The sequence below is a fragment of the Pteronotus mesoamericanus genome, unplaced genomic scaffold (assembly GCF_021234165.1).
Source record: "Pteronotus mesoamericanus isolate MK-2021 breed Mesoamerican mustached bat unplaced genomic scaffold, CSHL_Meso_final scaffold_137, whole genome shotgun sequence".
Classification (NCBI taxonomy): domain Eukaryota; kingdom Metazoa; phylum Chordata; class Mammalia; order Chiroptera; family Mormoopidae; genus Pteronotus; species Pteronotus mesoamericanus.
In genome coordinates this window covers 6,341,890-6,357,169 of record NW_026555306.1, presented here as the reverse complement: position 1 = coordinate 6,357,169, position 15,280 = coordinate 6,341,890, and the positions used below count along the sequence as shown (strand labels likewise).

The following is a 15,280-nucleotide window of genomic DNA, read 5'->3' as shown; positions in this document are numbered from 1 at the left end:
AGCTCTGGACCTTCTCCAAGGCACTGAGCCTCCACGAAACCCACTTGTCTCCCCTGTGAAATGGGAATAACAGAACTGCATCCACCTCATGGGGCCACAGTAAAGATTAAATGAGAAAACGCTTTCACAGCACGGTGCCCAGCGCCCAGATCTGAGTCAGTGGCGATCATCATTAACTGCGATTAATGCACCCGTAACTGTTTCTTGCTGCTTTTAAGAAAGATTCATTAAGCACCTACTTGGTGCCAAGCTATATTGACCGATCCCTTCGGAAACGGGCTTATGTTCCATATTTTGTTAATGAGGAAACTGGAGCTCAGAGTGAAGAGCGCAAGATGACAAGCGCAGGAGCCGGCTCTGGCAGGATTCAAACCCAGGTGCTGCCGGCACCTCCGCGCGGGGCTGCGGCGCCCCCCGCGGGCTCTGAGGCCCCGCCTCCCCTCCCACCGCCAGCCGCCCAGCTCCGGAGACGCGAGGCCTGGAGGCCGGGTCCTGCGAAGGAGGGGGCAGGGGCGGGGCTGGGACTCCGGGGTCCCGGAGTTGGAGAGGGCGGGAGGACTGGATTCCTGGGTTTGATGGGTGGGAGCTCCGTGTCCTAGGTTCTGGGAGAAGAGGGGACTGGGGTCCCGGACTTCTTCTCTGTTTGAGAGAAGAGGGGCCGTGGGCTCGGTCCCCTGGACCCGGAGGGAGCAGAGGTCAGGAAGCGCGCTGGGGCTCTGACGCCTCGGTCCCGGGAAGTCTCCCTCCTTCCTCCCGGCGGCCGCGCGATTTCGGCTTTGAAGCCGCAGGTTCGGAGGGGAAAAGGGGGGGGGTGCAGGGGAGGAGCGGCGGACCTGCGCCAGGGCGGGGGGAGGAGCCGAGCGCGCACCGCGGCGGGCGTGCGGGGCTGCTGCGGCGGCAGCGGCGGCTCCGGTGAGTCCGCTCCTCCCCTCCCCCCTGCCCCAGCCCCCGCCCCAGCCGGATCCTGGGGGGCAGCCCGGGCGCGTGGGGGCGGGGTAGTGGCAGAGGCGCGCCGATCTCGGGCCCGGGAGTGGGAGTGCTGCGGCGCTCGCCGGCTGCCCCCGGGAGGGGCACGTGGCCTTGGAAGGGGGGGTCCCGAAACACCGGGGTGTACCCCAACCTGGCCCATCGATTGACCTGGGCGTGGGGATCGTTTACCCACTCCACGGCCCCTAAGGACTTAGGGCTCTGCAGCCCCTCCAGGTCCCAGACTTCATTCCTGTCCCCTGCAGTGCTTTGGGACCCCGGCATCTCACTACCCCCCCCCCCTCCAAAAAATTCCCATCCTCTCTGCAGCCGGGAGAGGCATTGAGGACTTCAACTCCCGGGAGACCCTGCAGCGCTGGGCCTATAAAGTCGCTGCGGTGCGAGCGCAAGGCCTGCCGGGGATTGTAGTCTCTAAGCTCAAGGGGCGGTGGGGGCCCGGAGGTGGGAGAGGGTGGCTGGACCTCCCCGGGGTCGCCTGGGGTCGAGCAGCCGCCCGGTGTAGGACAAGATGTGAGGCTCGGACTGAGCTTTTTCTCCCGGCCCCGGCCCTCAGATCCGGCACCCCCTCTCACCACCTGGCGCGCGTGGGGGCGGGTCCACAGCCCCTTGTCCGCCCTCCAACCCCCATGGGCTGCCGCCAGCCGCCGCCTCGGCAGCCACCCAGGACACAACAGGGATAAGCGCAGGTGAGTCTGGCCATGCCTGTCTCGGAGTCCTGGCCTTCTGCAGAGCCCCCACGCCACCTGTCCATCTGTGAGCCCTGATCTGTCTGTCCCCAGTTTCCCCCTGCGCTCTCCCTCCAGTCCTTGCCTGATATCTGGCCTCAGACCATGTGTCGCTGTTTCCCCTCTCCCCACGTCCCCCTTTTTCTCCCTGTCCCCTCTCATTTGTGTTCCAACCTTCCTCCTGAGCCCATGCCTGTGCGCCCAGCCCTCTGCTGTATCCTTTTGTCCACCTGTGATCTCGGGCCATGGTCTGTCTGTCTGTCTTTCCTTTATTGCTCATCCCATCCAGCCTGCTGTCCACTGTGTCCCTCTCAGCGAGATTGCTGTCCACACTCAAGAGCCTGGCCCTCGTCACTGCCCCTCTGCCCGTCTCTCACACCCCCATGAATTACACGCCAGCCTGTTCTTTCTGGCTGTCCGTTCCAAGTCTCAGTCCCTGACTTCTGTCTATTCATCGCTCTCTTCCGAGCCCCAGTTGGCCCTTCCCATTGTCTCTGTCTCCCTTCCCCGCATCTCTCCCCGCCTCAGCTTGGTCCCTGTCTCCGCATCCTGCAGCTTCATCCCTCCCCGGCCACCAGCACACATAACCACGTCTGATCTCTCTCCCTGCATCCATCCCTCTCTCTGAGCCCTCTCCCCGTCTACTCCCATCTGGCCTCCTTTCCGTCCCTCGGACTCACCGAGCCCCTTCCCACCCTGGGCCACTGCTCATGCTGTTCCTGCTGCTTGGAATGCCCTTCCCCTCTCCAGCCCCACTGGCCAGCCCCGTCTCGTCCTTCGGGTCTCAAAGAGCACCGCCCTCCCCCGCCGCCGCCCCATGACCACCCACCCCCCGGTTCCTCTGTGGCACATCCACCCACTATTTTTTTAGAGCGATTCTCACAGTCTGCGAGTGTTTTGCTGTTGATGTGTGTCTGTGCATTTGTTTACTCTTTGTCACCTCGCAGTGGATAGTGACACCAGGAAGTTGAGGAATGCATGGGGCTCGTTCGTTCCCTGCTGGATCTGCAGCAGCTGGCCTAGTGCCTGGCGTGTAGTTGACGCTCGATGGATCTTTGTTGAAAGCATGAGTGATGAATGACTGCCCCCTTGCTGTCCGTCTCTAAATTCTTTCTGTTCACCTCTGCGCCCATCATCTTTGCCTCCTTGTCTGTTTGCCCCTTTTTGGGGCATCCTTAATCTCTGCCCCTTGTGGCCTTCCCAGTCTCTTCCTCCTGGTCCATTTGTCCCTCTTCTCTGTCCTCTTGGCCACTCGCGCCCATCTCTTTCCCCTTGTTCGTCCAACCCCTGTTACTCTCTTCCTGCCTGTCCACCCTGAATTTCAGTCCCCTTGTCCATCTGCCCCTGATTTCTTTTTCCTTGTCCGTCCCTAATCTCCATCCCCTTGTCCCTTGCTCCCCGATCTCTGTTCCCTTGCCCATCCTTCCTTTTCTGCTTCTCTTTCCACCCTTTATCCACGCTCTCTCCCCCGTCTCATTCCCCGCCTCCACCCTTGCTGACCCCTCCCAGGCACAGGACCCACCGGTCACCATGTCAGGAGACTACGAGGATGACCTTTGCCGACGGGCACTCATTCTGGTCTCAGACCTCTGTGCGCGGGTCCGAGACGCCGACACCAGCGACAGGTGCCAGGAATTCAACGACCTGCGAATCCGAGGCTATCCGCGGGGCCCAGATGCAGGTCAGCACCCCCAGCTGCCTTGGCCAGCCCCCCTGCCTCCTCTCCAGCTGGGAGTTTCAAAGGTTCAGAGCAGACCTGCTCAGCGTCCTGTTCCCTGTGGGGCCGATCCCTCTTAGAGTCTTGCCTCCATCCTGCCTGCAGCTACCGGTCCCCCAAAATTCTGCTCTCAGGCGAAGGAGCTGGTGGTGCATTTGGCCCCTGACCTTTTGGATTTTTGCCCTGTGAGCCTCCCCGATCCCAAATACGGCTGCCCTATATCCCCCACGAATATCTTTGTATATCTCGCACAGTGCTTAAAATCTTAGGCTCTTGAGTGAGCCTCACTTGTCTGGGTTCACATCCCACCTCCCCCACCTACTACCTGGATGGCTTTAGGCAAGCGACTCTTCTGTGCCTCAGTTTCCTCACCCAGACAGTAGAGAGAATGAAAGTGACTACCTCGTGGGACAGCAGAGAGACTCAAGTGATAGCATGCCTGTGAAAAGCTTAGAACAGGCTGGGCACACAGTGGTCATTTAACAAATGTTGGGATGTACTTAATAAGTACCAGCTGTGTACCAGGCAGCATGCGAGGTCCTTTACCTGTTTCATCGACGCATCACAATGATTGGTGATCTGTATAATCTCCATTTTCAGTGGGGGAGACTGAGGCTCGGAAAGGTGAGTTGACTTGCCCGAGGTCACCCCATTAGGAAAGCGCAGGGTTCTGAGAGGTAAGAGATATTTTGAGGGCCGTTGTCTGGATGAGGAGCCCTGCAGAAACTCGCGCTGGGAGGCTGCGTGACGGTCACACCTGCTGAGCCGGGGGGGCAAGGCTCGCCATCTTGCGCGCAGGACATCCGGGGGACAGGGATGGGGAGTGAGGCCTGGAGAGCTGCAGGTGCACGCAGCAGGGGAGCCAGAATTCGGCCCGCGCTGTCTGGCCCACTGCTACCGCGCAGGGGTTCCCCGGTCCGCCCTCGGGGTCGGCGAGTCCTGGAAGGACTCCCCGAACTCAGAAAGGCTGACCCACGGCTACAGTTTCTCACAGCAAAAGCGTGGAGGTTAAAATCAGCAAAGGGAACAGACCCGCTGCGGCGGGTCCGGGAGACACCGGTCACGCGTTACCGGTCGTCCTCTCCTAATGGAGTCCCACAGACATGCGGTCGGCGCTTCATTCTCCCAGCAATGACACGTGACAGCAGGCACGGACCTATGGCCCCGCAGGGATGCGCACCTGGCCTACGTGTCCAGAGTTTCTAACTGAGGCTCAGCCACGTAGGCGTGGCTGACTGCCCATGTGGCTGACCTTGGTCTCCAGCCCCACCAGAGGTCAGCTGACCCCACGTGGCCCTAGACCCCCACCATCAATCACAGTGTTACATGGGCTACCTGGTGTGACCCAAGGCTTCTCAGGCAACAAAAACACCCAGGCAGGGCGTTCCAAAGGCTTAGAGGTCCCCGCAAGGGCCCGCCTTTCTCTGGGCGGGGAAAACCTTTCACTGCACAAGCCCGTGGCCGAGCCGGTGGCTCCCCCGTCCAGGAAGGAGAAATCTGGTAGAGTTTGAGGACGGATGCTTTGACTGGCAGAGGATCCGGGTCAGCTGACAGTGGGGGGAACAATGTCTGTTCAGTTTTCTTCTCTCTTCTCTGCCTTGTCGTCCAGAACGACCCCGTTTCCTCAATCCTGCGCACGCTCAGGACCCCGGACTGTCCTTGCAGCGGTTTCCAGCAGCCCCCGGAGCTCGGCAGGTGTGGGGGGAGGAGACGCAGAGACCCGCCCCTGCCCGCTCTGTGGCCCTGCAGGGTCACTGGCTCCCTCTCGGAGCCTCAGTTTCCTCACCTGTAAGATGGGATAAAGCACCTCCTGGTTACACAGCACCGTGAGGATTCACACTGCGGGCTGCTGACTCAGGACGGGAAGGCAGTCCCTCGCCACCCAGAGTGACAGCCCTGAAGTGACAGGATACAACCACCCCACTCAGCTTGAAGGCCTTTTTTAAAAAAAAAAAACCAAAAAACAACCCACTCCTGGTACCAGTTACGAAATGGGCCAGAACCGTTAGCTCAGGAACTGGGCTGTACCTGGGTTTCTCAGAAAGGCTCATCAGCACCTAGTAGGCACTCAGAACGTGTTGGCTGTGCTGGTGGATACATGGGGTGCAGCAAGGTTTATTCTAGTAAAAAGTCACGTTTCAACTACTGTCGGCCGAGACATATTGAGGGATAGTAACATAACGGTGGGGAACAGTGGGGCTCCGGAGCCGCGCACCCCAGAGGGGCAGGACTGATTTTTCCTACCCAGCAAGTGGGGAATGTAAAGCTCAGAGTGGTGAAGATACCTTCTCAAGGCCACACAGCAAGCTGGGATTTGAACTCTGACCCACCTACCTGTGCCATGCACTCCTTTTTCTTGGATCGTCTCCGAGCATTCTGGGGGACTTTGGTCCTGTCTCAGAGGGTGTATCCACCGACAGAGAGGCATTGTGTGCTAGCGACAGAGAAGATAAAATCTGGAGACCGACTGCTGTATTCAAATCCCAGATCTGTCATCTGTGCAGCCTTATACAAGACATTCAGCCTCTCTGTGCCTCAGTTTCCTCATCTTTAAAATGGTTTTATAAAAATACCCAGTTTTAAAGTTTTTTATTTATTTATTTTTAGAGAGAAGGGAGGGAGAGAGGGAGAGAAACATCAGTGTGTGGTTGCCTCTTGCGCGCCCCCTACTGGGGACCTGGCCTGCAACCCAGGCCTGTGCCCTGACTGGGACTCCAACTAGTGACCCTTTGGCTCGCAGGCCGGCGCTCCGTCCACTGAGCCACACCAGCCAGGGCAAAAATACCCAGTTTTAATAAAAGAATCTCCTTTAAAAAACATTAAAAATAAAAATACCTTGTAGAGTCATGGACTTTAAACTAAACAATGTACATAAATTGCTTTGGACAATGCACGGCAAATACTAAAAATTATCTTTTAAACATTATTCTTAAAAGCTTAGCTCTCCGGGGATTGCAGCGGGAGGACACGCTGTGACCCCCACCCTGACCCCCGACCTCTGTCCTTGCTCTCTCCAGACATCTCTGTGAGCCTGCTGTCGGTCATCGTGACGTTCTGTGGCATCGTCCTGCTGGGCGTCTCCCTCTTCGTGTCCTGGAAGCTGTGCTGGGTGCCCTGGCGGGACAAGGGAGGCTCGGCGGTGGGCGGCGGCCCCCTGCGGAAAGACCTAGGCCCTGGGGTGGGACTGGCAGGCCTGGTAGGCGGCGGGGGGCACCACCTGGGGGCCGGCCTGGGTGGCCACCCCCTGCTGGGAGGCCCGCATCACCATGCCCACACCGCCCACCACCCGCCCTTCTCGGAGTTGCTGGAGCCGGGCAGCCTCGGGGGCGCTGACCCCCCTGAGCCCTCCTACTTGGACATGGACTCGTATCCGGAGGCCGCGGCCGCTGCAGTCGCTGCTGGGGTCAAACCGAGCCAGACATCTCCTGAGCTGCCCTCTGAGGGCGGGGCAGGCTCGGGACTGCTCCTGATGCCCCCCAGTGGCGGGGGTTTGCCCAGTGCCCAGTCACATCAGCAGGTCACAAGCCTAGCACCCACCCCCAGGTGAGACAGGCTGCTGGGCTGGGGGTTCACTCTGACCGTCTGCTCCTCCTCTGTGTGTGTCTCCCGTCTGTGGAACTCCTGAGTCCTGGGGCAGCCCAGGGCTTGAGGTGTGGACTCTTGGATCCTGAGGATAAGGGAGGCTGGCGCTGCAGACTCACAGGTCTGGGAGGGGAGCCTAGAGCCCTGGGACTGGAATGGATGGGGAGGAGCGGCGGCTGGAGGCCTGTGCTCCTGGATCCAAAAGAAGGAGGCTGGGGACAGGACTTCAAAGCCAGGAAGGTGGAGAGAATGAGGATTAGCCACCTCCCCCACCCGCACCGCACCTAGGATCCTGAGGCAAAAGGCAGTTCCCGAGGCCTGAGTGTTGGGAACACAGAGGCGACCAGGCAGGCGGACCCTGCCCTCATGTCCCTCACAATCCAGGGGACGTGTGTCCCCAAATCAGCTCCCTGGGTCTGGCCAGCCAGGCCAGTGCTGCAGCGCAGCAGCTCAGGGAACTGCGCCTGTGGGGAGTGATGTGCCACGTGGGTTGATTTATGGATGTTGAGCCATCCTTGCCTCCCTGGGTTGCATCCTGCTTGCTCATGGTGCATAATCATTTTTGTTCTATGTTGAATCCATCTGCTAATGTTTTTTGAGAACGTTTGCATCTATGTACATCAGGGAGATTGACCTGTAATTCTCTCCTTTTGACAAAAAGAAAAGGTAGGCCAGGGAGATCGGGAGAAGGGCAGAGAAGGGCTGAGGGGGTCCAGGCTGTGTGCGGCACCAGGAGAAGTTACTCCGAGTCACCAGATTGAAGTTCAGAGGAGGCTCCTGGAGGCTGTTGCCCAAGCAGATCTGGGCTGGAGCTAGCTTAGAGAAGGGGAGAGCCCTCTCCCCAATACAGATGGGGAAACTGAGGCTCAGAGAGTGCAAGTGGCGTGCTTGCTCCAGGTCACAGTGAGCACAGCTGGGGATTTGTGGGCCCCTGGCTGTGGGGCTCGGGGAATAGGCAGGGAGGAGTCTCCCAGGTCTTCAGGCACAACGATCAGGCCACACACCACACCTTTGTCTTCCCCACCCTCTGCAGGTACCCGGCCCTGCCCCGGCCCCTCACCCAGCAGACCCTGACCACCCAGCCGGACCCCAGCAGCGAGGAGCGGCCACCCGCCCTACCCTTACCCCTGCCAGGGGGCGAAGAGAAGGCCAAGCTCATTGGACAGATCAAGCCGGAGCTGTACCAGGGGGCCGGACCTGGCGGCTGGCGGGGCAGCGGGGCCCCGGGCTCGGGAGAGGCTGGCGCGGGCGCACCGTGCGGCCGCATCAGCTTTGCCCTGCGGTACCTCTACGGCTCCGACCAGCTGGTGGTGCGGATCCTGCAGGCCTTGGACCTCCCAGCCAAGGACTCCAACGGCTTCTCAGACCCCTATGTCAAGATCTACCTGCTGCCTGACCGCAAGAAAAAATTTCAGACCAAGGTCCGGGCGGCGGGCTGGACACTGGGTCCCATGGAGGGAGCCTGGACCCCTGGGTCTGAGGGAGGAGGGGCTGGGGGCCTGGACTCCCAGCTCCTCGGGAGGAGGGGCGGGTGGGCATGGTGTCTGTCTCCCTCCACCGCCCCCCAGGTGCACAGGAAGACCCTGAACCCTGTGTTCAACGAGACATTTCAGTTCTCGGTGCCCCTGGCTGAGCTGGCCCAGCGCAAACTGCACTTCAGCGTCTATGACTTCGACCGCTTCTCGCGGCACGACCTCATCGGCCAGGTGGTGCTGGACAACCTCCTGGAGCTGGCCGAGCAGCCCCCCGACCGCCCGCTCTGGCGCGACATCGTGGAGGGCGGCTCGGTCAGTGGCCCCTGCGTCCCCTTTCAGTTGCAGCCGTCTTGCCCTCAGACTTCGTAACCTTCTAACTTCTTGACCCTGGAATTTCCTTTCTTCCTCCCTCCCTCCCTCCTTCCCTCCCTTTCTTCCTTCCTTCCTCTCTCTCTCAAAATTTTTTAAGAACTGATTTTAGAGAGAGAGCAAACATCGATTTTGTTTTCCACTCATTTACGCATTCATTGGTTGATTCTTGATGTGCCTGACTGGACATCAAACCTGAAACCTTGGGGCATCGGGATGATGCTCCAACCAGCTGAGCTACCTGGCCAGGGTGACCCCAGAGTTTTCTTCTAAATTTTATTTTATTGTAAAATATTGCAAGTATAGAAGAAAGACTAGAGAACCGACCCCCAAGTAACACCATGCCTGGGCCCCAGATTCCCCAAACTCTGGCCCGCCCCCTTGGCATCTGGTGGCAGCAGTCTAGAAAACTAAAACTATAATAGACACCCATATGCCCGCCAGCAGCTTTATCAAAAATTCATGCCCTGACCCTGTGACTGCTGCCCTCTGACCTCAGATTCCGGGTCCTCCAACCTCCTGACCCCAGAATCCCGGCTTTTGTTTTTCTAACTTCCTTCCCCTTCCAATCTCCTGATTTTCCACTTCCCAGACTTCCGGGACCCCCAACACTTCTGATCACGTTACATTTCTAACCCTTGACCTCCAGACTCTGATTGGATCGAATCCTGCCTATCCACAGCCTGCGCCTGAACCCTCACAGCCCGACCCCCAGGCTTTAGGCATTGCGGGAGCCCGATGTCCTGACGCCCCCAACTCCCAGCACTTGGCTCAGGAGGCCCGCTGGCCGCCTTCCTCATGTCTCATGACCCTTCCCCTCTGGCAGCTCACTCTCCTGGGCGCCTGCCTCTCCCGCAGCCCCGCTCCTGGGTCCCTGCTGGGCGTCCGGAGCCCTTCCCCCAGGACTTGGCCCTCTCTATTCCAATCCAGGGATTCCCAACGTTCCTACTTGGCTGATCTGGGGAAGGTGTGTGTGTCGGGCGTGAGCTGGGGGCCCTGTCCTCGTTCGAGGAGAAGGCTGGTTGCCCACACCGTGGCCTTGCTCAAGGCCCTCTCTTCCTCTGAGCCTCAGTGTCCCCATATGTACAAAGGCACAGTGGGGCCGGTGCTTGCAGCCCCCTGCACAGGGCTCTCCCTGGTCTGCTTGCTTAGGCCAAGTCTGGCCTCTGAGATCCTCGTGCCCAGTTCCAGGATCCTTGTCCCCAGGGCCCCATCCGTCCCCCCCCACACCCCCCACCCCTGCTCCCTGTCCTAACCTGACACGCAGGCCCTCTTCCTGCATCCGTCTTTGTCTTCTTTGTCTGTCCTTCCCTTTTCTCTCTCCCTGCTTGTTACTCAGGGTCTTCACTCATTCGCGTATTCATTCATTCCTGCAGCAGCTGGGTTCTTTCTGCAGGGCTGGGGACCTGGGGACCCCAGACAGTCCTCGGGAGCTGCAGGTCTGGGTTGTCACACTGCCCGCTGTGGGGGGCCAGCCTTACGAGAGACAGGGAGCCTCTATCTGCTCAGGGCTGCAAGGGCTCTGGGAGGTTGTGGGAGGAGGTGGCAGCTGAGCTGAGGCTTGAAGATTGCAAGGAGGAGGGAACAGCCTGGGGCCAGGGAGCAAGTGGCGGGGGGGGCCCAGGCGAGGCTGCAGGGCCCCCCGGGCGGGTCGCCGGTCCCAGCCAGCTCTGGCGACTGCTCAGCGTCTGTCTGTGTCAGCATGCGAGGCTCCGTCTCTTTTTAGCCTCATTCTGGGTCTGCATGGGTCTCCTGTCCTCCCTAAGGCTGACTGCTCTGTGCGTCCCTTCTGGGTCTCACTGTCCTGGGTCCCTGTCCCTTTCTCTGGGTACATCTCTGTTTCTCTTATTTCTCAGGGGTTTTGCACCTCCCTTCTCCTTCCGGCCTCTGTCACTCTGGGTCTTCCTGGGTCCCCACCTAGTCTCTGTCCCCCTTTCTCTGGATCTCTGGCCCAGCCCCTTGCGGCCCTGGCTCCTCCCCCAGGCCCCGGAGCGCCCCCTCTGCTGTCTCTGGTCCTGGGCCTCTGACACTCTCTGGGTCTCCATCTTTCTCCGTCTCTGCTTTTCTTACTTGAGAACTCTCGGTCTTTCTATCGGCCTCTCTCCGTGTTTTGGTCTCCGTCTCAGTCTGTGTCTCACTGTAATCTTCTCTGTGTGTCCCTCTCCCCCTCCCCGCCCCCACCGCTGCCTCTTCCCATCTTCCCTGCAGAACAAATGGGCTTTGACTGTGGCAGGCAGCTGTGGCTGGGGAGTTACCAGGTTTGGCCCAGAGTCAGATTGTTAAGTGGATGGAAACCTGAGCCCCGATGGGTACCAGGGAGGAGAGCCCTGGAGGCTTGAGAAGGGAGGGAAGTCCAGTAGCGATGGGGAGGCCAAGGCAGGGAGCGGCTAAGCCCCTTTCCCCACTGCAGGAAAAGGCAGATCTTGGGGAGCTGAACTTCTCACTCTGCTACCTCCCCACGGCCGGGCGCCTCACCGTGACCATCATCAAAGCCTCTAACCTCAAAGCCATGGACCTCACGGGCTTCTCAGGTGGGTTCTGAGCAGGCGCTAAGATCTGAGGGAGGAGGGCCTGGGGGGAAGGGGGAGCCTGGACTCCTGGGTCTGAGGCGGGAGGGGACTGGGGGTGAAAAGGCTGGGGACCCAGACCTTTGGGGGTGGGGGGCCAAGGGAGGAAGCGGGGCTCAGTGCTCTCCCTGCCCACCCCCAGACCCCTATGTGAAGGCCTCCCTGATCAGCGAGGGGCGGCGGCTCAAGAAGCGGAAAACCTCCATCAAGAAGAATACGCTGAACCCCACCTACAACGAGGCGCTGGTGTTCGACGTGGCCCCCGAGAGCGTGGAGAACGTGGGACTCAGCATCGCAGTGGTAGACTACGACTGGTGAGGGGCGCGGCCTGGGGCACGGGGGAGGCGGGGTCGCCCCGCCTACCTGGAGGCTCATCGCCCACCCCCCACCCCACCGCACCCCCAGCATCGGGCACAATGAGGTGATCGGCGTGTGCCGCGTGGGCCCTGATGCCGCCGACCCCCACGGCCGCGAGCACTGGGCAGAGATGCTGGCCAACCCCCGCAAGCCCGTGGAACACTGGCATCAGCTCGTGGAGGTGAGTGGGGCACCATTCACCCAACGCACCACGCCTTTTTGGATTTCAGAGCCAAATGGCCTGGGTTCAAAAACCTGCTTTACCTGCTTTTGCTCTGTGACTTAGAACCGGTTACTTAACCTCTCTGTGCCTCGGTTTTCCCTGCTGGGAAATGGGGCTGTTAATAGCATCTACCGTTAGCATAGATGTGGGATTCCCTGAGTTAATGCGGGGTAGGTGTCTGCCTCTCAGTAAGGGCTCAGCAAACGGTCAGCTGCTGTTCCTATTATTTCTCATGATGCTAAGTCCACAATCAAGGGGAAAAACTGAGTGATAGACTGGAGCAGGGTTGGGTTTTGTTTGTTTGTTTGCTTATTTGTTTGTTTAAGCAGGGTTTGAAAATCTGTGGGTTGTGGTTTACTGGATAAGGATCAACAAATTTTTTTTTTTTAATGAATAAGAAAAGAAAGTCAAAATACAACAGAAGAGAAAATTCCCTGGGGCAGTACCCATTGTAGGGATCGTGGTGTCGATTTTTTTCGGTCCTTTGGATCGTGATCCAAAAAGTTTGGACATCTGGAAAGTAGAAGGAATGCGGATGGGGGATGGGGCTGCCCCTTAGGGGTTCGGAGGGGGGCCTCTGTGAGGAGGTGACATTTGAGCAGAGGCCTGAAGGTTGAGAGGGAATGGGCTAAGGTGGAGGTTTGAACGAGAAGGCGGAAGGGAAGGTGCACCAGGCGTCCTTGGAAGCAGTGCGGGTGCCGGAGGGTGCAGGCGGGTGAACCTGGAGCAGCGAGAGAAGGGGGCGGGGCCATCACAGGAGGTCTTAGGAGTCAAGCGAAAACCAGCTGGACAATTTTTTTAATTAAAAACCATTTAAGCCCTGGCTGCTGTAGCTCCACCATACCCCAGTGGATCAGTGGACTGAGAGCCAGCCTGCGAACCAAAGGGTCATGGGTTTGATTTCTGGTCAGGGCACGTGCCTGGGTTCCTGGCCATGTCCCCAGTAGGGGGCGCACAAGAGGCAACCACACATTATGTTTCTTCCTCCCTTCCCCTCTCTAAAAATAAATAAATAAAATCTTTTTAAAAAATAATTTAAGATAGTCACGTGGCCCAGAGAAATTTTCAAGCACGGCCACTCTTTCATTTGAAACCAAGAAAAACAAAGGAGTCAGTTCTGAAAAAAAATTATTGGTGAATTCTCTGCCAGTAAAGCCAAGAAAGTAAAATTATACTAAATTCTGTTTAGGGTATAAATAAAACATTTTAAGTTACATGAATTTCAATAGTTACTCTGCATTTTTAAAATATTTTTCAATTATCTTAATATTGCAGGGAAAAAAACTGTAAAGATAGGGATGTCTATTTTTTTTTATTTATTTCAGGTTCTGATATGTCATGGGAATGGCCTTTATGAAATTTTATATTTTGTTCATCATGGGTTTTTTTCCCATTAATTTTGATTTTTAAAAAACATCGCCTTCCAATAGTACTTATCCTGATTGCTGAGTTTGGGCGCACCGTACGTTCTGAGCTCCGGGCGCAGGCCTCCCTTGCTTTGCTCCGTCCAGTCCTGCTCTGGGCCGTTTTCCAGGGGGGGGCGGGGATTTCAGCAGCTGAGCATGGACTCAGATATGAGTTTTCAGAAGATTGTGACTCTACTTAGACCAACAGATGGCAGCTCCTCCGTCCTTCTGGCATTCATTCTTCTCCTCATTCCCTCATTCATTCATTCTGCAGACTTCTCCGGACGCCTCTGCAGGCTGTACTCATACTGGACAAAGACAGGGGCACAGGGAGAAGCTGAACCCTGGCTTAGTCTGGCCTTGACCCTGACTTTCAGCCAATAGGTCTATGTGGTCTCAGGTCATTTTATCCCTAAAGCTGACCTGCCCTCTCTCTGCTCACAGCCCCGCTGTGGCTCCCTAGTCCCCCAGGACAGAGCCTCAGCCTCCCGAAGCCCCGCACAGTCTGCGCCATTCCCCCTCACTGCTCCTCACATTTCCAGCGACTTTATTTTGTGCCTCAGTTTCCCCACCTGTAGAACAGGACTGTTGATCCACTTGCTCCGTCCCTGAAGAGCTGAGTGAGGAAGAGCATGTGAATGAGGGAAACAGGACAGGGTCTCATGATGTCGATTATTGGTGATTGTGTTGCCTCTGCCCCCTATTCCTGAACCTTTTGGATTTTTCCATTTCAGGAAAAGACTTTGACCAGCTTCACAAAAGGCAGCAAAGGATTGTCAGAGAAAGAGAACTCAGAGTGAGGGGTAAGGAACCCAGGTGAGAGGGAGGGGGCCGGGGACCCGGACTCCGGGGTCCAAGGGAGGAGGGGCGAGGGGCCTGGACTCCTGGATCTGAGGGAGGAGGGGCGGGGGCCCGGACTCCTGGGTCCGAGGGAGGAGGGGCGGGGGGCCCGGAGTCCTGGGTCTCTGGGGTATGGTGGAGCTACAGCAGGTCATAGGCTCGCCCTCTGCCATCACTGACATCTCCTCCTACCTGGTCTTGCAGGTCTGGCCTAGGCCTGGGATCAGACCAGGTCCCATCAGGACCCCATCCCTTCCTGCCCGGACCGTGAATTCATCTCCTCGAAGCCATAACGTCCGAGCTGCGTGGTGCGGGGCGGTCCTGGGCCTGCCCATCCTTCTACCCACCAGAGGCGTGAGGGTGGGAGGCAGGCGGGCCCAGCTCCCTGTTTCAGGGTGGGGGGCATTCAGTCTCCATGGCGTCTGTCTATCCTTCCCTGGGGCTCCCCTTCCAGGCGAGGGGCCGTGCATGTCTGGGGGACCCCAGTCCCCAAAACCTTCTGTCTGTCTGTCTGTCTCTTTGCTGTTTGTTCAAGACTTGGTGTCTGACCCTCGTTCTCACCGTGAATGTCAGCGGACCAATCCTCTGTGTCCCCCCGGACACAGACGACACACGCCTGTGTCTGCCCCTTCTGTTCGCCACACGCTGCGTCTGGCCAGTCCACCCACTGCTGCTGCTATGAACCCCAGAATAAACACACACGTGGGTCTCACTCCACCTGGGGCTCCTGTCCTCTCTGGGGCCCAGCAGCTGAGCTAGAACATTCTGGTCCTGGGTTCAGACAACTGTTTCATCCATGGGCTGGGTGATCTTTGGCAACTTGATTGATCTTTTTAAGCCTTAATTTGTAAATGTTACACTGACCAAGATTACTATGGTTATAGGACACAAAATGCAACCCAAATTACCATAACCACAAGCAGACCTCTATATACAGCAAGTCTGAGAGTAAAGAAGGATTTCAGGCATGGTTGGATCCAGGTGTTCAAGTGACTCTGCTTAGCTCTGTATTGGCTTTATTTTTAAGCAGGT

At 57.9% G+C, this 15,280-nt stretch overlaps 1 protein-coding gene across 2 annotated transcripts; it reads left to right on the top strand.

Moving 5' to 3' along the window:
* Positions 1-1,545: 1,545 nt before the first annotated feature.
* On the top strand, positions 1,546-14,858 carry SYT3 (synaptotagmin 3). 2 transcript variants are annotated; one of them, XM_054588762.1, is made up of 10 exons: positions 1,546-1,673; positions 3,222-3,393; positions 6,447-6,972; positions 8,045-8,432; positions 8,580-8,798; positions 11,266-11,386; positions 11,565-11,736; positions 11,828-11,960; positions 14,143-14,211; positions 14,453-14,858. In XM_054588762.1, the coding sequence occupies exons 2-9, from the start codon at positions 3,243-3,245 to the stop codon at positions 14,206-14,208; spliced, it is 1,776 nt and encodes a 591-aa protein (XP_054444737.1). In that variant the 5' UTR covers positions 1,546-1,673; positions 3,222-3,242; the 3' UTR covers positions 14,209-14,211; positions 14,453-14,858. The 2 variants fall into 2 exon arrangements, with proteins under 2 accessions (XP_054444737.1, XP_054444738.1); XM_054588763.1 differs by having other exon boundaries at positions 14,143-14,224.
* The last annotated feature ends 422 nt before the right edge of the window (positions 14,859-15,280 follow it).